General features: G+C 44.6%; 1 protein-coding gene across 12 annotated transcripts in view; it reads right to left on the minus strand.

Moving 5' to 3' along the window:
• Positions 1-242: 242 nt before the first annotated feature.
• TEAD1 (TEA domain transcription factor 1) overlaps positions 243-27,452 on the minus strand; it is a 271,916-nt gene continuing 244,706 nt past the window's right edge. For all 12 annotated transcript variants that reach the window (XM_039240895.1, XM_039240893.1, XM_039240892.1 and 9 more), the window contains 3 exons: positions 18,726-18,866; positions 14,401-14,553; positions 243-7,939 (listed from right to left, as the gene is read on the minus strand). In XM_039240895.1, coding sequence (XP_039096826.1) covers positions 7,826-7,939; positions 14,401-14,553; positions 18,726-18,866 — 408 coding nt within the window. In that variant the 3' untranslated portion in view covers positions 243-7,825. The remainder of the gene's footprint in view (positions 7,940-14,400; positions 14,554-18,725; positions 18,867-27,452) is intronic.

The raw sequence follows: 27,452 nt of genomic DNA on the forward strand, positions 1-27,452 counted from the left end.
TTTCCAAGCCTCTGCTGGGGGTAATAATGTCAGTGGCACTGGAACTGTTGTAAGAATTAAAGGGAACAATGTATCCACATTGTATCAAAAACAGTTGGCCAGTGCCTAGCACACACTAAACGGGGAATCAAAGGCTTTCTTATGACCGGGTGTGCCTCACACACCTGAATCGTGAACCCCGCAGTTCCCCCACAACACGTAATCATAGGTCATTTTCAACAACATACACTTTTGCAGATAAAAAAGGTAACCCACACTTTCATTTTCTTTATTTTTCATTGATACCGTATGAATACAAAGTTTCTAGAAAGCTACAAAATGTCTACCACTTTATCAAGAAGGCATCAAAATGTGTCACTTTGCAAAGACATGAAAACACCTGCAGGAACTGACACAAAAATAGCATTTTTAGAGTGATGAAATAATTGCACTTAACTGTCATGGATATTAAAGTTATCACACATATGTACCGCGAAAGCTAGAATACATTTTTTTTTTTTACAAAGCACTTTATAAAAAAATTCTCTGCACACAAACCCTATAATTTTCATATAACTATCATACTAAAGATAAATTCACTTTAAAGCCAACACTTAGAACATTTTCAAACAAAAAGGTACCAGTACCTAAACACAGACATTAACAAATACAAGAATACTGTACTGCCAAGAGGTGTAACCGAATGCCTTTTGAAAGTTTCTGCAAATAGTTTAAGAAATCGTGTGTGAGAATTTGCCCCCCACCCCCCACCCCCAGCTCTCCAATCTACCAAGAGGAACCTTATTACCCAAAGGCAGGTTCCGTAGCCCCCTCCCAGCCCGCAGTACAATATCAAAGCAACCACTGAACAGATGAAGCGATTCCATCACAAGCCACAGTATACACGGGACACAAAGACACAGACTGTGAGAATCCCATTAAGTCATTTAGAATGTGAACAAACACATGTGGCAAAACCAATTTACATAAAATTTAAGCATATTAAACAATTAAAGGCTATTCGGGTTTCTTTTTTAAACGTTACAAAATTTTTTTTTGTGGTTTTTCAGGCACGTACTGTTTTTTTTTTTCTTTTTTTTTCTTTTTTTCCCCTTCTCTGCAGGCGTGAGCCTATTGACAAAGGCCTACAGAAGTGAATCTTTCCAGGAGGTAACAGGGAGATGTATTTTTTAAAAAAGAAGTGCAGTTAATATCTAATTTACACAAACTAACCACAGAAAAGGATCCAAAATAAAAAATAAAAATAAAGAAATACAAGACTGGTTTCCAATTGATTTACACCTAGATTCTGTCAGCCTCTCTCAGAGACCGGGAAAGGGCAAACCATCTCATAATGGAGGGCAGACGTAAAAGTCTACCCGAGAGAGGCAGGATCTGCTGGAATCTGACCCCATCTAATGAGGAACAGGGGGGAACATAAATGCCAGCTAGAACAAACGGAAATGACGTGGCATGGCGTATGACTGACTCCACGCAAATTCGCGAAGAGTAAAACAAGTTACAGCTTAGGAAGTGTGACAATAAATACAAATATTTCATCTCAGTTAATGGTGCGTGACCTCAGTGAAACTATCCTTGCAACGCAATACATTTTAAACACAAAACCTTCATTCTTAACGATAGAAGCGATGAGATTAGGGGAGAAAACTATTGCCAAACAAAGCAAAGTAACAGTGGAAAAAGCAGGGAGGCAAGAATTGGATTAATTTCTTTCAAGTTGTGGTGGGGTATCTGGCAGGGAGGGGCCGGACACAGCAGCTGACTTAGCGCTTGCGTTAGGTCAGTTTCCTTTTCATCACTGGATTTTTTTTTCTTTGTAGAAATTTCTATAAATACACACAACTTGGTGTGGGGAGAAATCACTCCTGAAATTTCAGAGCCCAGACAGGGCATTCTTAAAGACACCAGGTGGAGACGAAAGAACATATGCATTAAGAGTTCAGAGGCTAACTTTCAAAGGCGTCTGATGTCATTTTGAAGTCTATATTGGTAAAAGACAAATTAAAAAAAATTTTTTTGGCTGGTGTTTTTGCCTTCTGGTCCTTTCCACTCCTCTTCCTTACCTCTATCAGTTTTCCCAAGCTACACAAGGTTTGGATAAAAGCCAACACGGACTCTAGAGAGGTGCCCTTTGGAGGGCCGGAACATTCTTTGAAAATGCCGAATTGTGAATGGTGCTCTTTGGAAGTTTCTCACAGCACATTCATACACAACACTCAAGAGTCAACATCTGCGCCGTAAGAAGAACACTTCAATCGTCATGACCCTAACTCACTTTTTGTTCTGCACGGTCATCTCAGTCTGAGGCTTCTAGCTCTCGGCATGGTATCACTGTGTAAACCAGGGAAGTGCGCGCGGTCGTCCGGATGGAAAAGCGAGCCTCCAAAGAGACTGGACGCGAACAGAAGGAGGAAGGACAGGTCTGTCCGCCGGCCGGACGCCTGCCGCTTGTGTGCAAGTCCCCTCACGCGGACGCGGGGCTGGGTGGCGAGCGGAGGGGACGCCCCGGGTCGCTGGCACACACAGACGCGACGGCGACGGCCCCCGGGGGCCCTCCCGCTGCGCTGTGCTACTGGTGGGCGGTGGCGGCCGCAGGCAGGTCCGCGTCGCGCCCTTGTGGACAGAGGCCTGTGGTTGGTTACTCATCCTGGTAAACCAAAGGCATTACGGTGATCTCAGAATATTTTTGGTCTCTCTACAAAATTTACCATGGCAGCACTTTTCTAAGCTGGAATCTCAAACCAAAGGCACTTCCATGCGAGAGCGCAGACGATTCATAAATAGCTAAGTATTTGGTCGTGAATTTAAAAGGCAGCGTTGAAAGTACAATTTTGCTTTTCGTGGTAAACTACGAAGTTGGAAAACCTTCCGTTTTGGTATATACATGTGAGAGTGCGGTCAACGAACTCACTCACGTTCAGCGTCCGATTGTAGACCGAGTGTGGCCAGTTTCATATGGAACTGGAGAAAAATGGGCTTACACAAGAGACACGAGAACAGTTTTTGCCTGGGTGGTTTTAAATACTGGGCCAATTGCGTCAGTGGACGTGGCGGGGTGGGTAAGAAAAGGCCGGCGGCATGACTAGGCATCGCTAAGGCACTGCTTTCTGGAACGCTTTGGCAGCTCTGCATTTAAAACTCCTTAAAAAAGTAATAACAGTAGTAAGAGAAATGCTTCCAGCTTACAAAAGGGCTCAGCCTTTTGCACTGCGCACCCCACATGCAACGTCGCAAAGATTTAAGGCTTTTCAGAAACGACATGTGCAGGGCTTTTGCCACAGAAACAGCAACAGAAAGAAAGAAGCAATGCAGACATTTCCTCTCAACGTCACAGGTGTGAACGCCAACGCACAGAACTGGCTCTACCCTTCACTAGGACAGGTGGAGTGTACCGGACAGAGCGTGTGCAAACTTAGACAAATCGCGTGTACCTGGTGTGTAAAAACCGACTGTCATCTCATACGATTTAAATAATTTACGGTTGTACAAAAACAGAGTGCTAAAGCCACTACAGTATCGAGACCTAAAGGAGCCTTGGGTTTAAGTCATCTGGGGACTTCTAACACCAAGGGCTGGGAAACCGGGGCTGCTTTTTTTTGGCTGGGCCGAGCGTGGGGCTTTGCTGCTGGGATGTTTGGCAAGAAGAAATTGGACTCAGAGTCTGGGGTGGATGAATTGTCCTCAGGGTAAGAGAAAAGGCTCATCAGCTTTCGAATCTGCTTGTGGGGTGTCTCACGTAGCTCCAATCGGACCAGAGGCTCCACAGGACACGTGGCGTCAGCACTGGGGTGATGCTATTACTCTGGCCGAGGGAGGCGGTTCTTAATCTCCCCTTCTCTTCTGACCTGAGCTTGGGCACACCTTTGTAGGGATCAGGTATGACTACTGGGAGAGGCCAAAGATTAAGTGACGAGGTCCCAGAGCTTCCTCACCCTTATTCTGTCATTAACCAGCTGGGTAACTTTCAGCAAGTCACCTCCGCTCTGAGCCTCACCTTTCTCATCCACTAAAGACGGTAGATTGTGCCCTCTTGTAGCTCAATTGAAAAAAAAAAACAAAACACCTCTATCGGCCCTCTTCCAGAACTGGTCCCTCTCTCCTCCATCCCTAAAGATGAAAGGAAGTATTCCAAAGGCTTCCATAAGTTCTAAAAACAGCACTGAAGGTTGGGCAGAAAGTAGAAGACCAGAGGAAGTTCACCGAAATGATGACAGCTCTGATCAGGAGACCCATAAGCTTCTGAAAAAGCATGAAAATTGCTGAAACTTCCTTTCGAGGTGGTATGCAAAAACACGAAGATCAAATCCCGAATGCATCTTACAGAGGTGTGCGCGGATTAACCGCATGGCGGCCACACACCGCCCCAGGGATGAACAAAGGAATACTTTGTAGCGAGAAAGACTCTGCAGTGAAGGAGAAGTTCTACCAGGAAGAGACCTGTACATAACGTCTTCTGAGTAACACTCCTACCTGCCTCTTAATGTCCTGCAACAAGGCTCCCAGGACAACAAGCTTTCTCAGGCTGAAATGGAAAGAAACCAGAAAATCTCAAATATGGTACTGGGGACCTAAAGAGCTAGGGCCGTGCTTCTCAACTGGGGGGGGGGGGGGGCAGCGTTGTGTTCCATGGGACACAGGGCAATGTCTGGAGATGTTCTGGATCGGGGCAGCCTCAGGGAGGGGGTGGCAGAGGCCAGGGATAGTGCTAAACTTCCTACAATGCACAAGATAGTCCCACACAACAAAGAACTGCTCCAAACTGTCTACCGTGTTGAGGTTTAGAAACCTTGGCTTGGTGTAGCTTAGGCCTTCTGGGATTTCAGAGTCTGTTCTGAAGTCCTCATTGTAATTTTAGTCTCTTGGAAGCGAATGCCAACAGACCAGCGTCTCGTTTTTTAGAGCGTCCCTGTTTAGGTTGTGGAAAATCGGCCTCCAAATTCTCCAGTAAAAGTACATGACATCCTTGACTCCATCCTGGTAGTGCAGGGTCACCAGGATATATGGCACCCAAAAGAAAGCTGAAAAGACAGAGGTGTGGAAAGGCTTCTTTACAGCTTAGGAAGATTTACGTAGAAAGGGTGAAGACTCTGCTATAAAGGGTGAAAGGCCAAAGACAGATCTGGATTAAGTGTGATGACACAAATCCCACCCCAGCACCTGACTTGAAAGAGACAGAGAGGGCCAAGCGTTTGGGTGACTGGGTCAGTGGCTAAGATAGGGAAAATCCGCCCTGGAGAAAGTTTTAGAAGAACAAGACAACGAGTAAAAGTTTAGAGATCTTAGAAATGTCTTGAGAGCAAAAAGCAATCCTCAAGGATGTTCACGTAAATGCCCCAAATACAACTGCGAAGGCATCTGGGGGAGGGCACTGGAGGTGTGGCATTGAAGGGCCCAGCCTGCCTCTGTGAGTTCAGTAGACCAGGGTCTGCCCTTCACAGCCAAGAGAGCCGCCCTCTAGCTGCTAGCCTGGGATCTGTTTGTGCTTTGAGAAGTAAACCCCAGGAGCCCCCCTGGCAGCCCAGAAGGGCCCCCCGTTCCTGTGTGGGAATGTGAAAATGATGCCTCTCTCCACGAATTCTGGCCATGGCAGGTCATTTACACCCCTCTGGAGGGTCCTGGTCCTGGGTGAGTGGGGTTTCCTTTGAGGAAAGATGTAGGAGACAGGAGCAAAAAAAAAAAAAAAAAGCATCCCTGGGAGGGGTGACCAAGAGAAGTCATTGCATATGATAGCCACGGAAGAAGCTCACATGCGTGGGCTGGAGACGGATAGAACAGCAGACAACTAGAGCCAACCCTTAAAGGCCCACTTAGAATCAGAGAATGAATGTTAGTTTCTTTACAGAGGGAAGACACCCTACTGGTGTGTGTGTGATGAACGCGTTCCAAATGGGAAAAATTCTGCACTTTCTTCTCTGGGCTTCCCAGGAACCAGTGGCATGAGTTTGGGAGACGTCAGGCTTGCCCCGGTGCCCTCCTCTTTGCCACAAGCCAGCCACACCCTCAGGCTCGTGACCACCAGACACTAGTCAATACACAAGCAGGGTCAGAGCAGGGGGCGGGACAGGGAAGAGGGGGAGTTACCTGGACGTGAAAGACAAAGGTATTCATTTTCTGGCTTGATGGAAAACGTCTTGATACGTTTTGCAGCTTACAGAACTTATTTCACGTTCTGCCGTGTTCACGTTGGCCCGGCAATGATAAAAATGTCACTTCCCTCTGGGAAGTTGAGGAGTATGCCCTGTCTCCTTCCCGATGAAGTACTTATGGAAAAATAACCCGAGACATGTTGGCCACTTCAAACCAGCTGAGCCTGCAATGCTTTGGAATACTTGGGGCGGAAAGTCGAATTTCTCCTGGGAAGAGAACCTCCCAAACGAGTGTCTGAAAAAGTCAGAGGGCGCTGGGCCTTGCAGACCTGAAACAAGTACTCTGACTTATTGAAAGATGTTGAGGAAACGGATGTCCTGTGGGAATATAACTAGATATACAGACGAAGATTGAGATATACACACGTATCAGCACCTAGCAAATTGAAGGACACAAACTGTTCAATAAATACGTGTTGGATAACTATACACATGTATGTGTGTATAGATGTGTATAGGTGCATACACAAACACACACGTACACATATAGTTACAGAGGGTTAATATGCATACTGGTTCACCAGAAATAATTTATCCACAGGCTGGTGAGGATGCTTGCAATTTTTCCGGGGAGCAGAGATGCTAAAACTGATGAGCCTTTTACTTGTTTGGTTGATGAAATTTCTCCCAGCCACAGGATTTTCTATTTTTTTGCAGCTCACAGTGCAGTATTCGTGCCAATTTCAAATTTTTTTGTTATTAAATTTGAGTGGTTCAAACATTTACTCATCTTAATAAAAAAATTTGGTTGTCCATATAAAATATAACTGCACACACAAGACTATAAACATTGTACGTTTAGATTTTCAGTATTTATCTACTTATTGCAAAAAGAGCCATCTTTTTTTTCATTAAATAATCATCACATTAGTACAATACAATTTTATATTTCTTAAATATACTATATATGTTAAGGATAAGGGGTGAAGTTTTCTTCTTTTGTAATACCTGTTCCAGAGTTTAATGGATTAAGAGATTAGTTTTAACCTTGAGGAAAAAAAAGTACAAATTTGTCTCATTAGCATCTTTCTACCAAGCATTTAAGGCTATATTTTAACATTTGGTTTCAAAAACGAAAGAAAAGTTTCATTTAAAAAATAATTTAGTGAATTACATTCTTTCATAACTTCCACCCTAATTAGTTACAAAGATAAGTCTAAAGATTCTTAGTTTTGTGTACTAATTTACATTTATATTTAAAGATTAATTTTACTTGTATCTTAAAACAAGAATTTTATGTTGGAAAAAAAAAAGAACTAAATACATTTGTATAAAGGCTGTAAATGTCCCATGGCAAATGCTTTGTCTCAATTTTTTTTCCTACCACAATTAGAAACAGGTCTCCTACAGAGGCCTGGGTTCTTAAGGTTCATCTTTCCCAAGGAATTGTGGGCTGTGGATCTGAAGAACACATAGAAACAACTCGATTTCTCTTTTTACAACTGTACCAGAACTTCACAGCTACAGTGATAGTATGAACACATGAAAAATGACTTCACTCAAACAGGATTTAGAAAAAGTTAGGGTGACCTTGGGGCCAGGGCACCCCCCTGTGTGGTGAGGTTTACAGTCAGTCATTCAATAATGGAGAGAGAGTGTGTGTGCGCACGTATGTGTGTGTGTGTGTGTGTGTGTGTGTGTGTGTATATACAGATATCTATATATATAAATAACCATGTTCAGTCTTTTACAAGCCTGTAAATATGATGTTGTGCTCCATGTTCACTATTTGAAACTTCAAATACACAGGCCATGCAGAGGAGAGTTTCTTGTGTATCCCTGTTTGTTACCACCTGTTAAAAAAAAAAAAAAAAGCATATATATATATGTATACACACACACATAGAGATAGAAAAGCTCACATGGATAAAAACATACTCCATCTGCACTGTGACAACTAGGATTTGCTTGGACGGCAACAGTCTCAATTTCAGCAGGTAGGCTGTTGAAGTTGTGGCCTGACTCTGCCCTCTCCAACACAAAGTCAGGATATTTTGGGTCTGACTTGAATCCTACGTGAACTTAGTTCCCATGTGTAAGAAAAAACCTTCCGGAGGTGCCTGTGGGGCTCAGTTGGTTGAGCATCTGACTGGCTCAGGTCATGATATCACAGTTCATGGGTTCGAGGCCAGCATTGGGCTCTGTGCTGACAGCTCAAAGCCTGGAGCTGCTTCGGATTCTGTGTCTCCCTCTCTCTCAAAAGTAAACATTAAAAAAAAAAGACAAAAATATTCTTAAAAAAAAAAAAAAAGAAAGAAAGAAAGAAGTACCTTCTGGACAGGGTCTCACCCATTACCTGGGTCCAGGAAGAGACCGTGAGAATTAGTGTGGGTTTTGGGGGAGGGTCCATTTCTTGACGATGAAAACAATTTTCGAGAATTCTGTCCCATGAGATGGGTTATTTACCGTAGGAATTGCCTCCTGTCTTGTACCTAAACTTTGACGAGGTTTGTTTACAAGAGCCAAGACAGACATGAGCCCCACAGATGCCCTGCTCACCACTGTTAACCAGCAGTGCTGGGACTCAGTAAAGTACGTGCTGAGTACAGAATGGTGGTAGAATTTTGTCAAATGATCCCTCTTTCCATTTTTCACTGATACAGGCTTTAGCTTTCGAAATGTACTTGAAATTCTCATCTACTTCCCTTCTTGGTTCAAGTCGCTGGACTCCAGGTCTCTCCTCTTCTTGCCCATGGCCTCAGGCTGTGTTTGTATCTTGAGTGACCCGATCTGACCCAGGTCCATGTAGCCCCTCCCCATTGGACCCTGCCTGCTTCCCAGAGCCATTCTCAGTAGGAACTTTCTAAAAGCAAATCTAACCCAACTTCCCAACAGCTTCGGTGACGCTGTTGCATGTGTGTTTTGTTTGCAGACACAGCTCTGTGTCTTCAAACACTTGGAATTTGAGAGCCCAGTCCAGTGTGCTGGGGGCCCTGCCCCCCCCCACCCTGCCAGGCTGCTTCACCCATGTCGTTTCCCTTGACCTCCAGGTACCCAAGGGTATGGTCTTTGACTGTGGGCTAAAGTCTCACAAACTTGTAATTTCTCATCGGAGTACACAGTACTGTCTTTACGTACACATAGATTTGTAAGATTTTTTTTAATGCCCATGTCATTCATGGGCTATAAATTCCTGAAGAACAGGGACCACGTTGCCTAGTAACTAGCCTGGCACACAACAGTTGTTTAATAAATATTTGCTGAGTGAATAACAATCTGCATAATAATAGCCGACATATAGTAACTGCTTAGTATGCATCCACTCAGTATTATGAAGTATTACGTGCTTCATACGCATCGTCTCACATAAGATTACAATTCCATGAGCAGGTGCCCTATCAGCTCCCCTCTGACAGAGATGGGGGCAGGGGAGTTAGTTGATTTAAGGTTCTACAACTGTTGGGGCATCTGGGTGGCTCAGTCAGTTCGGTGTCTGACTTCGGCTCAGGTCATGAGCTTGTGGTTCATGAGTTTGGGCCCCATATCAGGCTCTCTGCTATTAGCACACAGCCTGCTTCAGATCCTCTGTCTCCCTCCCTCTGCCCCTCCCCAACTTGCACTCTCTCTCTCTCAAAAAAAAAAAAAAAAATAACCAAACAAACTTGATAGTTGGAAAAAAACAAAGGTTCGACAACTGTCAAGGAGCCTGGGTGGCTCAGTTGGTTGAGCCTCTGACTTCGGCTCAGGTCATGATCTCATGGTCCATGGGTTTGAGCCCCGCATTGGGCTCTGTGCTGACAGCTCAGAGCCTGGAACCTGCTTTGGATTCTGTGTCTCCCTCTCTCTCTGCCCCTCCCCTGCTTGTGCTCTGTCTCTCTCTGCCTCTCAAAAATAAATAAACATTAAAAGGTTAGATAACTGTCAACTAAGAAACCCAGATCTGATGTTGAAGACCTTTTTTTCTAACCATTAAGCGATGCTGCTGTAGACAAATGAATTGATACAGTAATAGACTATCTACATTTATTGTTTCTGGGTAACAAAGATTTTTTTCCCAATACTGGTACCCACCTGCTCTCCTAATCTTATTTCCTGCCTCTTCCTTCACAGACCAAAGACTCCAAGTATGCAGGCCTCTCATCCTGAAAGCCTCGTGCTCTCTCTCCCCACCTTCAAAGAAAAGCCACGTCCTGCCTGCTTTTACCTCCAGAACAGCTCCTGAATTCACCCTCGTCTCCACCACTACAGCTTAGGGACCAGCCAAGCACCCGGACTCCGTACCAGGAGGCAGCCTAGCCCACAAAAGCCCTGGAAGTAATTTAAATCTGACAACAACACACTCTTGCTTAAAAACTCCGATGGCCTCTATTCAACTTCAAAACTTTGGGGTGAAGAGAAAATCCTAGGTGGAGCAGACCCTGCCCTCATGGGCTGTTCCTGCCTGGCTGGCTCCCTGCTCTCCTCCCTGTCCCCACGCCGGCCATGCCCCCTATTTCCAGTCCCCCCACTTGCCTGCAGACCTGTAGCGCCTTCCTCCACCCTCTCCACCTAGTCACTAGGCAGATATGCCTCCATGGCTTCTTCCTCCGGGAAGCCTTCTCTGACCACCCCGACCAGGCAAATGTTCCTGTCATATGCTCTCGTGGCACCACGGAGCTCTCTGTGCCCACCAGCAGCCACCATGTGGCTTCCAACCATTTTGTGATTGCTTGAGGAATGCCTGCCTCTCTCAGGAGCACCCCGGACGGCTGCCCCACCCCATCTAGGTCGCATCCTGGCACCTAACACTTCAGTACGCACCCGCCGAAAAGCCCTTTTCTTGGTAAATCTGAAAAATGTCTGTTTATCCATCAAGACAACTTAAACCTCATCTTTTAACATCCCTGAGAACTCTCCCACCTCATCCCAACTACAGGTACCTGGTCAGGTAAACTCTTCTGTATGTCCAGGTGTGTGTTTCTCGAGTATACTACAGGCGTGTGTCCTACAAATGTACTGTAACCATTTACTGAGCGGCCTCTTTCCCCGACTAGGCCAGGATTTACTACGGGAAAGGCACTGTGTTTTATCTGCACTGTTTGGCAGCGAGTACAATCTCTCCATAGCTTTGCAGAACAAATGACAATATTCTTAACGACTGTTGAGATAGAGCACACAGAGGTGAGCATTTGTTTGTAAGTGGAGGAGTAAACTGAGTTTAGAGACTTTACATGACTTACTCAAACCAAGGTCACAGGGTTGGGTCTTAAACCCCAGGCTTCGGATCCCATGATCATGAAATACCCTGCAAAGTGTCTTTTCTCTCATTGTTAAGTCTTAATTTAGGTCTGTCGTTAACTCTGTGACCTCAGGGAGGCCTAATATCTCTTATCCATAAAATGGGAATAAATATGACCTCAGAGTTCCATAGTTGAGAATTTCACAATACGGCATCTACAAAAGATTTATTAGCACTGTGCCTGGAACCTCTATGATCTACCTTACCTTCTTGCAAACTTTTCTAGGAAAGAATATGTCCTATTTGTCTTTTTCTTTTTTTAAAGTAAGCTCCAGGCCTGACGTGGGGCTTAAACTCACAACCCTGAGATCAAGAGTCAGATGTATCACTAACTGAGCCAGCCAGGTGCCCCCAATGTGTCCTGTTTAGACTTGCTGATTGAGATTCAAAAGGAGGAAAGAGAAAAACTGTTTCTAGCAACCTGTATGTACATCTGAATACACATCCAAAGAGGAGAGGAATACTTGGCCTGTAATTCAGCTACTGTCTTCCTCAGTCCGGATACTGTCACTAAGGCCTTCCCTTTACAGGTTCACCTCAATTTCTGTATCATCCTGATGAAATCAGGGTGTAGCTCACCCGCCAGTGAGGTCTGGAATTGACCTTGCTGACATAGGCTTTGTATCCAGTACCTAGTAAAACACTTGCTACTGTGTCCAGCAGATGCCAGCCCGGCCATATTCTACGCCCTCCCTCTACACCCTTCTGAGCGGAAGAGCTCAGAAGTACTACTTCTCCCTTGTTTATCAAGGAGAGGATTTGACTCTCATAATCTAGGGGTGCTGGTTTAATTTCAGTTTCTCTAAATGCTAAAATATTATTTCTAGCAGATATGTATTGAGAGCTACTAATTCGTCATAAAAGAATTTATTTAGCTGCTTCAAGATACATTTTGGAAATTAACATAATGTGGTGTGTTTTCTGGACATCTGAGCTGCAGGAAGTCACATAGTTCTGAAGGAGCATTACTGGTAGTTTCATGAGTTTGATGGCTCATAGATGCTTTCAGTTTCTTCTGGGCCTTATGCTTCCCCAGCTATGCTCTGTGAGGTAGGCATAAGCAATGAGAACATATTCCTTAAGATGTTGGAATAGACTTTACTTAGAACTGATTTGTAATGACAGCTAAGACTCCTTAGAGTCTGAGAGTCCTTAGAGAGGTGGGCCAGCCCATTCACTCATAGAATTTGGGTTAATTCCTGAGGCTATTTAATGTCCACCCCAAGGAGCCACACTCACTTTGCTCATCTGAGCACAAAAGTCACCTGTTCTTAAATAGCAACAAGAAGCACCGATAGGACAGGTGCCTGCCAGCGCCTCAAACCGTGAACTGCTCAATTTTCACCAAAGACCATCACAGAACACGATACTAGAAATAATAGTTCTTAAAGAACAGGTTTTCCAAACTCTCCCTCAGATTGCTGGTTTCTCGTGGACACGCCTGAGAATCCATGGAGATTCCCTCTCAGGAAAAAATGAATGTTACACGCAAAATGATCTGTCCGCCAACTGGCCAGCTGGATGCCGATCGCGTGTCTGTGAACCCTCGAGGCTGTCTGTGGCTCACTCAGACGTCCCCTACAGCAGTGGGTCTCAACAGCTGGGAAGCTGTAAAAATAAAACAAAACCAGGGCCCTGGAACCCACCCTCCAGGGAGTCTGATTTTATTGATCTGAGATGGGGTCCAGGCTCCAAAATTTTTAAAAGCTTCCTGGCTGAATCTGATATGCAGAAGATTTTAATTTCCAAACCTTTATTTATTCAGTTCTTACGTTTGGTGTGAGGAAGCTGGCTCCTATGGGCTCTGGAAGTTAAATATTAAGGGATTTCATGAGCTGGACAACCACTGGTACTCTGAAACTGACCAAGGCAATGAGCTAAAGCTAATAAATCAAGGGTTTGGGGGGAGACTGGGGGAGAGCCTTCTTTTTTCCCTCCTTTTTTCTTTTCTCCCTCCCTCCCTCCCTCCCTTCCTTCCTTTCTTATTAAAGTGGCACACCATTGATTGAGGACCCTAGTTTCAAAGGATCCAAAACCTCTGGGTAAATAACTTCTGCCCTAAGTATTCTAGTTCTTCATCCTAGAAACAGAGCAACAAAGCAGGCCCGAGGGCTGAGTATTTGACCACACTACGGTCTTGCTGCTCCATTTTAGCAAAATTGTTTCCCAGTTTTGTTTTGGCATTTTTCCTTCAGTTAAATCAAGGAATGCTACCTTTTTCAAGAAAGGGTGTTATAAAACCCATTACCACATATTTTATAGGCAGATTTCTGAGGACAACACTGTTCTTACAACCTTCCCAAGCCTCCAAATGAAGCCCCCATGAGAAATTTGTTTTAAAGTTAAATCTCAGGGGACCCTCCCCCTCCCCAGCAATGCGCAAGGGAGCCAGAAATTTCTCCCATAGTGGACCCTGAGTGCTATTGTTTTTACTTCCCCTTAGCTGCCCATGTTTTGACCATACTTTTCAGCCTCTGGAGTATATTTCCTCTGCCCCCTTCCTGGTCATGACATTCTATTTTCATTTCTATTTCCTGTGGTACTGAGGGTTTGGGTTTACGTTTTGCTATCTTAAGGTACATTACTTCTTTGAAGGCCTTGTGATCCTTCGTGAAATGATTCAAGGCGTATTTGAAGGACAAACCCGCGGACATCACACTTTTTGCCTCATTGGAGGTTTGCATACAGTGCTGCTAGGGCTCACCCTTGGTTGACACTGGGACTCCCCAGGGAACTATAAAAAAATCTACAAGCCTGGGTCCTATTCTCAGAGATCCTGATGTAACTCATCTAGGACGCAGCCTCAGCTTTTAAAAGTTTTTAAGTGTTTTAAAGAGCTTAGCCCAGCCCAGCGTGACCCCGGCTCTTCTACAGACCTGAGCTCACATACAGCCCTCGCTTGTCCTGGATGCTGTGGATTCAAATGGTAATCGACCAACAGCCGGGTCACCTCCCCTGGCCCACCCACCTTGCTGTCCTTCCCCACCAGCCTCATGGCTGGGTCTGCCACAAGAGGAAAGAGGCAAAAACAGTTACCAATAAAATTGTGAAGTTTTCCAAAACACTGTTCATCATATATTTCTCTGGTAAGTGTTTGAGCTTGTGGATGAAGTTAATCATATATTCACACATTGGGGAGCGGTTTATTCGGTACACGAATCGGCCATTCTCGAACCTCGCATACTCCGTCTGTGAGGGAAAAAGGAGTTGAGCACTTTTACACTTCTGACTTCAAAATGCACGAAAAAGCTATTGCTGCCTGCAGAAGCATTTTTCCTTTTTCAACACGAATCGTCCGCTAGATGCTGTACATTTATGTAGTTTACTTAATTAAAAAAACTCCTATCTCCAGCCTGAATGCCATACTCAGAAATCCATGATTTTTCTGGAAACGGAAAAAAAAAAGGTATAGAAAGGATAGCTTTAAACAAGGGTTTACAGGTCAGAAAGAAAAGAAAGCAGAGGTTGGAAAGAAATATAATCACCTACTTAGTGATTTTCTACCTGGAAATCTGGGAGAGCAGGCCCAGCCAATTACAATTCTTCAAAAGAGCCCAGAGAAAATCCTCCTTCACGGTTATAAAGGCCTCACAGGCTAACAACCAATGCAGCTAATTTCTCTACCTTAGGAAAAACTACTTCACACTGATCATGAGCTCCTGACTGTGAGTTATTTCTGTCTTTAATAAAAAGGGAAAGGAAAAAAACCCAAAACTAGTATTGAAGATCCCACTGAAGGACTCAGAAATAAGAAACACACCCTTCGATAGCCTTGGATCAAAGAGGAATTAAAAGGGAAATTAGCAACTATCTCAAGAGTAATGAAAAGGAAAATACTTTACATCAAAAACGTATGGGCCCTGATGAAGCTATCCTTGGAGGGGACTTAATGATGTAGCTTCATGAGTTCATCATTAAAGATGAAGAATTACACAACTAAACCACATCTTCAATTAAAAAAGAAACCCACAAAATAAGTCCAAACCACAAAGAAACCTGGAATAGGAAATTAATAAAGATGAAAGTGCAAATCTATGTTAAGAGAAATAAAAAATGGAGACGGAATAAATTAAGAAAACTGTCTCTTTAAACAGTCAAAATAAAATAAAGCCTTCACAAGCTTAAGGGAGAAAAGAGATGAAACCACAGTTACAGTAGAGATTGGGAGATTTGTAAAAGGTTACTTCCCGTTAACTCTTTAAGGCAAAACAACAACAACAACAATAAAAAAGGTAGAGGAGAGGATGATTTCCTGGCAAAATATAAATTACTAATACTGAACTAAAAAATAGAAAACTCCAATAGGTCAATTACTGTGGAAATGACTAGGAAGTTGTTTGGAGCCTAACCCCTGAAAAAGGTCCAAAGCCCGCCTGGTGTTATGGCTGAGTTTTGTGGAACTCTTAGAGGACAATGGTTTTTTCATTGTTACATAAACTACATCAGACCAGGTGCCCCAATTCTTTTTAGGAAATTGATGGACATAGAGAGACAATAAAAAGGAATAGTTGATTATCACTTATGAGATGCAAAAATCTTATATAAAATAGCAAACAGGATACATCAGTGTGTCCTAAGTAGGACTTTCTTCAGGAATGCTGTGGTGGCTCAGACACAGGACATGAATTAACTCATGATGTCTACGAAGGGGAGAAAAATGATAAAAGAGTTGCTGAAAAGGCATTTGATAAAATATTGCAGCTGTTACTAATAAAAATCCCTCAGTAGGGAAGGAATAGAAAGAAAGCACTTAGAGACCATTTATAAAATCCAGCAGTAAGTATAACCTTAAGTGGCCAAACACCAAATCCATCTCTACGAGTAGCAATAACTAAGGATACTCACCATCTCTTTTCTTTTTACAACTGTGCTGGAGGTTTTATCAAATGGAAAGCAAGTGAGAAAATAATAGTAACAGAAAAAGTGGCATAAACATTGGAAAAGAAGAGATAAAATAGTCTCTCTTTTTGCTGCTGCTATGACCATACACATAGAAAATCCAAGAATCAAGGGATAAAACCCACTAGAGATAAAAGAATATGGCAAGATGGCCGGACAGAACATAGCCAAGAACTTTTCTCTCTTCTATTAATTACAATCCAGAAATGGGAACTTGCATTAGCAAATTAATATAAATTAATTAATGTATATGTAAAAAGTACAAAATCTTATTAAGATAAATGAGATGGACATGCAAATAGGTTCTTGATTGGAAAGATTTAGTATTGGTAATGTATCAATTTATCTCCACATAATACCTAAATCTAGTACAATTATAATTACATTGATCAAAAGGTTTTTGTCTTTCTTTACTTTTTTTTTAAAGGGATCTCATTATTTGCAAGAATAAGTGCTGGTTATTGACCTAGGAAATATATGGAAAAGAAGAAGGGCAAGTTTGACTGGTCTTGGCAGAAATAAGAATGTACTATAAAACCACTGTAGTCAAATCACATGATATTGGGGCACATGCAGAGAGAAACAGGGTAGAATCAAACAGACTCCAGGAATGGCTCCCAAAATGCAATGTGTTGAAAGTAGATACATCTAAGATCTACTCATCAGGAAAAGGATGAATCATTTAATAAATGGTTTTGACCAAAAAAACCTATGTGCTTGGAAGACAACAGGAGACCCCCATTTCACGCCAAATGCATACATTCTAAATGGATTAAAAGCTTAATCATAAAACTCCACCAGCACTCATGCTACCTTAGTCGTGAAAATTCCTGGGACTTGATCAAAGGCAACCTTTTGCTGCTCCCTGAACTTTACATACAGCTTTGGCTGTATTACTGAGGGACACTGAAGAAGAGTTTGGAATCTGGGCACCAGAGGAACTGGCCTGGTTCATCCTGTACAGGTAGGTGGTCCCTTTACGGGTGAGCCCTGACAATTCGGCTGTTCAGCAGCAACACCTCCTATGAACATTCCACATTCCCAACCACTGACCAGTAACGGCGCTTCTTCCTGCTCGGAGGAGATGGGAGGTCACCTGGCTGTAAGCCTTCTAGGCTGGTCTCATGACACGGCCACCTTCTCACCTCCCCTCTCCTTGGGCTTCCCAGACATGTGTTGGGCCAGTTCCCCTCCTCCCTCATCCATTTTTGTCCTCTGCTTTTGTGTCCCTTCCACTCCCCTCAGGGCTGGCTACTGCTCCTGGACCCTCCCTGCACCACGTCCTCCATTCCCATAGCTTTAATTTTCCTTAATGTTTAGGATTCCCAATTGGCATTCTCAGCCTTGCAAATTCTAGTCTTGCATCTAGAATCATGCCCTAATTGCTTCTGAATACCTTAGTTTTTTATCACTGCTCATGGCTGTCCTTGCAAACACAAAACATGTGACCTTTGACTCTTCCTCCTTGTTAGTCTTTAATTAATGCCTGTTCAGTTTCTAAGTTCCATTCAAAATGTTTTACTGGATTCCCTCTGCTGCCATCTTCATGAAGCTCAGGATGCCTAAGCTTACATTGAACGTCTAGTCAACTCACTTCTGTCCTCTCTGGCCAGTGTAACCTCCTCAACACCATTCATGGCATGCCCCTCCTGCGCTCAGGAAGCTGAAGGGCATGCAGCCGCCCAGATCCTCATCATTCAGCCCAAAGTCTTCACCTCCTCAGGCTTGCTCCTCCCTCCTCCTGCCCAGGGCATCCTGTCTCACGTCTCGGCACTAGGTCTGCACAGTCGGGCTGGGCCCTGGGGCCTGCGAGCTCCAGGACACTGTGAACAAAAGCCGTTCACGGAGCACGGGTGCACCGGGGTAATGGGCAGGAGACATCAGAGAGTATGACCTGATGTGGAATGTCAACTGCAAACATCCACGCAGAGCAACCTACCCTGGTTAAAAGAACATTACATTTTTTGAAAGGGAGGGAGGTATGCAATATAAATAACACAAATAGGTATTCGATCCCAGTACGTGTTGAAATATGTCAGAAATGATGAAAGGAGGAGTGGCAGAAAAGCCACCACCAGCCTTGAGGCGTCAGGGTTTTAGAAGGCAGGTGCCGACCCACCTTGGCTGCTTTTCGCAGCTCCCGGAAGGCTCCTTGGACCTAGGGGCGGGAAGGGCCCCACGGGACGGCGAGGACTGTCTGTACCAGCTCCCACACCAGGGCACTGAACGCTGCTGGCCGCACGAGGCAGGGCCACTGCAGCTCCGAGGGCTGGCGTGGGGCTTCTTCCACTTGCTGGCAAATCACTTCTGTCTTTTTAGAAGGCGCAGGGAAAAGAGGTGAGAGAAAGGGGGGAGAAGGAGGAGGAACCAGGAAAGGAGACCGCTCTGGCCCAGTGAAAGCCGAAAGGGAGGCAGCAGGGGGTCCCCGAATGCAGGACTCCGGCGTGCAGCTGCCCACTTACCTCTACTTTTTCTACTACTTGCTTCCCAAAGGAGCACACTTTGGTGGAACAGGTGACTGTCATATTCTCAGAGCTCTCATACTGACTGGTGACACCATAAAAGGCCCCAGCGTCATCCTGAATATTGCAGTTTAGGTCGGCCTGTTGGAAAGGAAACAGAGGTGGGGGTTATTTCCTCATTGCAGGAGTCACGGCAGTGAGCAGTGACCATGTGGGGAAGACGTCCAACCCTGCTGGCCGAGCAGAGGGCAGGAGGGGTGCGAGCAGAGGTGGGGAGGTGGCGCTGATCTAGAAAGAAGTCCCACAGCCCACTGGTAATCTTTTGAAGACAGCGCTAACCCCAGCAATCTTCCCTTGAAATGATGACACTACACGCGTCTATTTCAGTTCACTTTCTTGCATCCAGTACAGAATAATACTCTAGCCTTGTTAGGAGAGATCCATGAGGTCTCTGAAATATGTACAGAAAGCAGACTGTGCCTTGGGTTCACACTCACTGATCTGTAGACAGATTTAAAAGAACAGGAGACCTATTTAAAAGAAGAAAAGACCTGTAGCTCGCTAGCCACTTGTTATACATGTAAAAACCTGAACCTTCATTACCAATGACAGCATCCGGAAGGGAAATGGTTCCTATTCAAGACTGGTTTGCAAAGATGCCAAGCAATTGGTAATTCCCACTCATTTGAGGTATTTTAGGATTACCTACTATGGGAGGTTTATGCTAGACACATCCAGGACTACAAATGAGAGATACGTACTTAAAAGAGCTATAAGGGATGGAGAAATCCTACCACGTCAAAGGTGCTCAGAGTTCAGACAAGGGAAGGCATTACTTTGAACGACGGGTATTACTTACGGGGCGGTTATGATGTGAACATGCAAAGGTGGGTTGAGGGGACTCTGGGGGCAGAAGCAGCCTAGGGCACCTTCTTCCAGCTAAGGCGGTGTAAGGACTGAGGCCACCAGGAGAAGTGAGTTTGGAAATGTGGCCAGGACCCTGGTCACGGAGGGCTAAAAAAGGGGCGCGGACTGCACGCTGCAGGAAATGGGGACCCTCTAAAAACTCTGGCGCGAGAAGGAACTGTGATCCGAGCCGTGTTTCAGGATCCACGTCTCGGCCTGGTCTAGTGTCCGCTGCGGAGGGGGCTGCGAGGCCGCGGCGGCTGGCCCACTGATTGACGGCTCCCTCTGCTCCAGTACCTACTGACCTGCCATGTGACACCAGGCACTGGGGTCAGTGTGAGCACGAGCTGGGCCAGTCCCTGCTGCCACAGGCTCACAAGTTAGTAGGCAGGATATCACTGTAGGGAGGAGCGCTCCCGAAAGAGGCATCGAGGGCCCTAAGAGCCAACTCTGGGGTCAGGGAAGGGAAACTTCCAAGGGAGACATGGCTCAGATCCAAAGGCGACAGGAGAGCTGATGAAGGCAGGTGAAGGTGCCCTGAGAGAATGCAGACAAGGTGCAGAGAACCAGAAACAAGGCCACGGAAAGGCCGGGATGAGAGAGGGCGACAGGAGAGACAGGACGTCTTAGATCCTAAAACCAAGGGGCGCAGGAGCTGTAAGTGCCCAGGACGGGCACAGTGACGGGTTATGGCTGGATCTGCGTCCCTAAAAGGCACTGTCAGCACAGTGTGGAGACGACTCTGGAGAAGTGAGAGCACAGGCAGAGACAGGTCAGAAAACTGTCAAAGTAGTCGGAACAAGGGGCGGCATCTGCACGATCTGGGGGCTGGAGAGAAACAGGGGGACCGGACTCGTAAATGAGACCATGGTTTGTGAGGTCTGGCACCTTCTGACCAGCTGATTCTAAAACCCTGACAGGCACTAACCTCTAGGAAGACCTGAGTCATCCTATATACATTTTTAATAAGGATCTGCATTTGAATTGAATATCAAGACAGTGTCCCCTTCCTTAGGCAAAACTGCCAGATTTCCTGGCCCCAAATAAAAAGAACCATATGCTTTACATTCACCGTTTTTTCTTACGTGCCAAGAAATTCAAAGCTAAGTTCAGTGCTCAACTACAGTAATTACCTGTCCCAGGTATTTCTACTAGCAACTAATAACTGGTGTATAGCTCCTTTTACTGGATTCCAATCTGCTTTTACTTGTTACTTGTCCACGTTTATATTACTCGTAAATTTAGTAACACTCCCTCACATTCTGCCTTTAGGGATTATATGGTGCACAGATTGTAAATAAATAAAAAATACCCAGGTGTACATGTTGCTCACATTTGCAGGCTTGGCTCCATGAAAAGGGCGGGTGAGCAAGAAATGATGTACGACCCTGACTGAGATCTGTGCCTCAGCTCCCTGGGTCTACTGAGCTGCAGCCTCCAGGGGATAAAGCTACCAACGGGTCCCAGGCCTGCAGGAGCCCTGCCCCAGAATGATACCCAGCTTTCCATGTGCCACCTGGCATGCACTGCAAGTGGGCTCGTGGGAACCACTGCCTTGTTCTGCCACCAGCTGAGGGTCAGGGCTCTGAGAAGTGGCTCAGGTACATTTCGGTGGTGGGATGTATGCTCTCACAATCATGGTATAGTTTGTGCCAACAGGTTTTAGGTTGTCCCAGGAAAAAGTAAAAACACACATGTGGTAAGAAAAAAAAAGAAAAAAAGAAAGGAAGTAAAGAAGGAAGGAAGGAAATCAAACCAGAAAAAGAGTGTACATTTTATTTCTACCCCTGAATTTGCCAATCTCCCCACTGGTGACCAGTATTATGTTTCCCAAGTGTCCTTTTAGAGATAGTTAGCACTTAGATACCCAAGCACACACCTTCCTTCTTTTTTGCACAAAGAGGGGCACTCTTCAAACCTTGCTTTAAAATATTTATATACACACATGTAGTGGGGCTCAGTCAGCTAAGCATTCAACTCTTGATTTCGGCTCAGGTCACGATCTCACAGTTCTTGAGTTCCAGCCCCATGTCAGACTCTGCGGATAGTGTGGAGCTTGCCTGGGATTCTCCCTCCCTCTCTCTCTGCCCCTTCTCCGCTCGCTCTCTCACAAAATAAATAAGTGTTAAAAAATAAAAAAATATATAGCTACATCTTAGAACTGATACGGAAATATCAGTTTTTTTGGGTTTTGTTTTGTTTTTTTCTTAATGTTTGTTTACTTTTGAGAGAGAGAGAGAGAGAGACAGACACACAGACCACACACAAGGGAGGGTCAGAGAGAGAGGGAGACATAAAATCCGAAGCAGGTTCCAGGCTCTGAGCTGTCAGCCAGAGCCCCACACGGGGCTGGAACTCAAAAACCGTGAGATCATGACCTAAGCCGAAGTCAGACGCTTAACCGACTGGGCCACCCAGGCACCCCTGGAAATATCCATTTTAAAAAGAATGGCCATTTAAAAACCTGAGCAGCCCCACATTTTGGTAACCGCATACTACCATTCCATCACCCAGGCGCACCATAATAATTACCGCGTGTTCTACTGATGGATGGCTCACTGCTTCCCAACACGGATACAGTAATGAGTTTAAGTGCAGCAGGAAAGATACATTAGACATTACTTTTCATTTCCTTTCCTTCCACTTAAAAAATTTTCCAGCACTGTAAGAGTTTTAATGGGCTATAAATAAACAGTATTTTAGTTTTATAAAGACACTCATTGTTTTTGACTCAGGTTGTTCTGAAAGACTGCTGAACAGTCAAAAGCAGTCTGGCGTGAGGAGTGGGAAGAAGTACAGGGAAGGGGCGGTCGACAGGACAGACCACGGGGTGTCAGTGACACGACCAGAGGGAGGTTTCTTCAGAACTGCACCTCACCTCCCTAGGCACAAGACTCTCTTTTCTGTCCTTTTTTTAAAAAATGCTCCATTTTTTACTTTATTCACTTCGATGGCATTGACAGTGCAAACTAATGGGACACTTAAAATCTAAAGCAAGCATAGAAATAAACACACAAAATCATCCCTCCATATATATAAATTAAAAACGTCTAGAATGGTATCTGCCATAATGTGACGTTACCAAAGCTGCTGGAAATGTCCACAGCCTCCCATTTCTCCCAGAAATGCTCCCATTTCTCAGAGTTTCTGTGCTTACGCCATGCTGGCGAGAGAAAGCAGCTGGCCCACGGCAGGCCCACCCTGCGTGGACCTCAGCAGACTGGATTCATTTTTAAGATCCTCTTTTCTTTGTTGGACACGATTATTTTCAGTAGGACTCAGCACTCTGTGTCACTGGTTTAAATTTTAAACGCAAGAACCCCCAAAGTAGTAACAGAGCGACAGAACTGAAGTAACTCCCGTTCTGTTTTCCCGTCTGCATGACGGTGCTCTCAGGGCGCATTTCCGCGTCTATCGTTTAACCACGGGGACTGAGGCCCAAGTGACTCCGACCTGTCAAGAGCTTACTCCTAGGAATGGACACAAGGCTGAGTCCACATGTGTTACTAGTAAGCCCCAGTGTGCTACTATGAAGCACATATACGTGTGTGGAAATGAAATCCACTAATTTCACCAATGGTTTAGGACTTAGGTCAACAAAAGATTTTTTTTTTCTTTTTAGGAGTATTTTGGCAGCGGTGTTGTATGGAACTGTGGGCACAGGGTGATCATAAAAATGACCGCGATTTTTAGATGGTTTTGCCATCTAAATTTCTCTGCCACCATGGCCGTCCTTACTGTCTGTACCTGGGCAGGCCATCCTTACCATCTCACCTTCGGTTCACCACTGTCCCTTAGAAGTCCCCAAATAATTTTAAGTAGTTTTAATTGGGGATGGAGGATCTGTGGTGTTAATGACAGGAAGTATCAAAAACGGAGCTATTAAAATATACACATTATGAAAACCTGCTTGGAAATTAGCTCAACAAATTAGAAGTTCTAAACTTGTGGAAGTTATTATTATTATTTTTACATAAAACGAAAGTCTGACATATGTTCAGGGAGACGCACAGATCACAAGCTTATAATCCAGTTCATTTTCACAAAGTGAAGACACTCGTAACCAGCACTCAGATGAAGAAACAGATGTGCCTCCCCACCCCGTTCATGCTCTCTAGTACAATAATTTTTAGTACAATCACTCCTTTACCTCATAGGGATGATCTTGAGGCTAAAACACCATCTATTAGTTCTGTCTGCTGTTTTGAACTTTAAATAAATGGAATCACAGATCGGCTCCTCCGTGCTCAGCTTCATATGCTCAGCATTATAGTAGGAGATTCATGCATGCTGTCATGTGTAGTTCATTCCCCTGATACTAGATGATTCCACCGAATGAGAAATACCATGATCTATGCAGTCTACCACTGACGGGCCCTGGCGATATTTTCAAATCCGACTGACCGTGAAAAGAGCTACTCTGAACATGCTTGCACACGCTTTTGAGGACCACATGTGTGTATTTCTGTTGGCTGTTCCCAGGAGCGGAATAGCTGGGTCATGAGGACTATGCACATTCTTAGCTTTCATTTAGATAACAGGGACAGATGGTTTTTGAATGATCTTGCTTTACTTTTTTTAACAGTTGAGAAAACTTTAATTATCAGTATACATTTATCAGGTTAGTTTTTAAAAGGCTTCTCGACTAACAGTAAATAACCAATTTGCTATTATGAAGCTCCGCAATTATTCCTGAATGGTGGAAAATAATCATGTAGCCACCCCAGTGTATCACAGCTGTTCTTTGGGAATTTTCTAGGAGGAGGTATTGATGGGAGAGAGAATCGTCTGTCAGCTGAGGATGTTCCGATTATCCCAGAAATGCATTCACCGAGCTCCCATGGCACGAAGGTAACATCAAAGAAAGAACGCTAGCATTGAATCAACAACAAAGGAGGCAAACTCTGATTTGAGTCAGAGATTTGCATGCAGTTCATCACCCACCCTCTCTACCCATTTTTCCCAACTGAAAACTCAGGGCAAACCTATTTCAGATAGTTCTGAAGGCAAGGAAATAAGAAAGAATATGCTAGTATAAGATGCAAACTATTTCTGCCTCATCAGCTCTTACCTGACTGCAGGATATTTTTTAAAAGCAAATTAATAAAAAAAAAAAATCCAAGAAACAGCTGAAACCCAGCAAACTTGTCTTCCCAACAAATCCCAAATTCAAACCATACCCCATCCTCTCCTCTGGGGACAAAGCAGCCTAAAATGGTCTGGGCTAGGCTCTGAAGTGTGTGTTAAACACACAGGCACTGGCAAGTGTGTTTTAAGGAATCTTTGCACATTTTGCCTTAGAGCAGGTGTCCCATATATGAACTAGGTATGGAGGCCAACTCTTTCTCCAAATGCCAAATGCAGGAATCTTTTCCATGGTATCCTGACCTGTGCTGCCTTTGGGCTAAGTATCTTTAGGTATAGGAAAATCACTGCTTTAAGAAAAAACTATGTGCAAGGTAGACTTAATTATGAGATGGTTCTTTTTCCTAATGTATTAGTTTTCTATTGCTGCTTTAACAAGTAAAAACTGAGTGCCTTAAAACAACATAAATATAGGGTCTTAAACTTCTGCAGGACAGACTTCGACACTGGTTTAGGTTATTATGGTTACTATGAGGGTCCTAGCAGAGCTGCCCTGGGGAGGGATCAGTTTTCCTTGCTTCTTCCAGTGTCTGGAGGCCACTCACATTCCTTATCTCAGAGCCCCTCTCCCCATTTTCAAAGCCCACAACAGCAGGCCGGGTCCTCCTCATCTTCTGCTTTTATGGAACCTGGTGGTGACTCTGGACCCATTCAGATAATCCAACATCCTCTCCCCAGCTACTGCTAAGCAACCTCGATTCCCCTTTCTGTGCAATGTAACATATTCATAGATACGATGGCTATGGACTTGGACGTGACTCTGCCTACCACACCCCTAGACTTGCAGTTCATGTCCCTGCAACTTCCCCCCAGTGCTCTGCCTTCTGGAATCATCCAGACTCAAGACCACCTCTGTTAGACAATTCTGCAATTTTCACTCATTTCTCCCTTACTCTTACCTGTCATCTTCTTCCTCCTCTCACTCACAAGATTCTTCAGGCCCCATCTGCTTCCCCGGATTCAAGTTCTACATTTATTTTTATTAAACCGCATCTTGACTTCAGACCCCCCTTCCATCTAGTACAGTTGTTCGTGAATTCTCACTTTTCACCTATCCTTATTTCATTCCGGATGTCTAACCAACAGCACGGACAGCAGTCACTTCTTTCAGTCTCTTTCTCCACCTTTAACCACAGAGAAGACCTGCTTTCCAAAGCCGCCGCGGCGATAGGCAGAGACAGCACAAGAGACAAAATGGCAGCCGTTAATAATGCTGACAACTGTTGTTAGTAACTCAGTGACTGAAATTGCACCCCAGGATGGATACAGACAGAGCCTCGAGTCTATAAAGATGGTGGTTCATAATCAATAACTAAGACAGAAAACAGTGCCCAGAGAGCCAGTCTGAGCGCCCATCTACAAGCACCCACTACAACTGTGCAATACAGACACACGATGGCTTTTTCCAAAGAGAAAAAGCAGCACTTTTTTTTGATCTGTGAGTTTATGACGAGTCTTAAGTTTTGGATAGAACTGTCCCAACAGGCACAAAATTACCATCTTTCCCACAAAGAGTTGATTAGAGAGGTTACAGAATTCTTTCTGGAAATTAAAAAAAAAAAAAAAAAGCACTCGTTAATAAAGGTGTGCTGAATCAATTATATACTTCAGAGTCTACTAGTGGGCAGGTCCTGGGAAATGATATAAGATCAAAGTAGAAGCAGGTTACAATACCACGCAGAGAGAACTGATGGCATCGGACTGCAAAGAAACAAGAACAAGAAAAAAAGGGACCATTTCCCCTAATCCTTCCCTAAACCATCCTTATCTTACACTCATTATAAATGCAGTTGAAACAGTTCAGTCACCAGAGAATACTCTGGAGAGTTTCCCCTCTAATACTTCTCAGTTAGCCCATTTATTCATGTGTCTGTTCCACTGTTTACTTCCATGCTTTTGAAATCTGAAATATAAAAGCAATATACTTCAGGGGCGCGTGAGTAGCTCAATCGGTTAAGTGTTTGACTCTTGATTTCAGCTTAGGTCATGATCTCATGGTTTGTGAGATGAAGCCCTGCAGCCTACTTGGGATTCTCTCTCTCCCTCTCTCTCTCTGCCCCTCTCACCCTTCAGAAACAAATAAACATTAAACATTTTATAAAAAGCAATAAACTTCAAAGAATGATCCTTTCCATTCTCTGAGTGAGGAAAAATGAGGCCTAGCCCCCTTGGGTAGGATCCAGCGTTCTCAGAGGGGAGGGGAGGGGAGGGGAGGGCCGGGCCACGGGGCCCCCTGTGCAGAACTCCAGGGCTCTGGAAACCTGGCTCTAGGTGGCTGAAGGACCAGGGCGTGAGCACTACAGCTTTTGAGCAAAGAACGGAAACACATGCTCACACAGGGCAGTGCTGGGCTGGTGACAACCACTCTGCCATGGGCTTCTAGAAGGAAAAAGTCTGCTGGCACTGAGAGGAAGCAGATGACCCCACAGGCAGGGGACTGAGCAGGGGTATCAGGTAAGGAAAGGAGAAAGCAGCTGGACCTTCCCTTCCACCCGGAGGGCTTGGAAGGGCCGAATAGAAATTACTTGGTTGCAGAAATGAAAACATCAAGAGGACTGTCCCTGACAAGAGACAGTCTAATAGGCACTGATGGAGGCAAGGAGGCGCTGGCATTTTCAAACCACCACTTTGAACCTCTCCTCTTCATCCTCTCTGAGCAATGATCAAAGGACCAAG

The sequence above is a fragment of the Hyaena hyaena genome, unplaced genomic scaffold, assembly GCF_003009895.1.
Source record: "Hyaena hyaena isolate Hyena2069 unplaced genomic scaffold, ASM300989v1 scaffold_183, whole genome shotgun sequence".
NCBI classification, from domain to species: domain Eukaryota; kingdom Metazoa; phylum Chordata; class Mammalia; order Carnivora; family Hyaenidae; genus Hyaena; species Hyaena hyaena.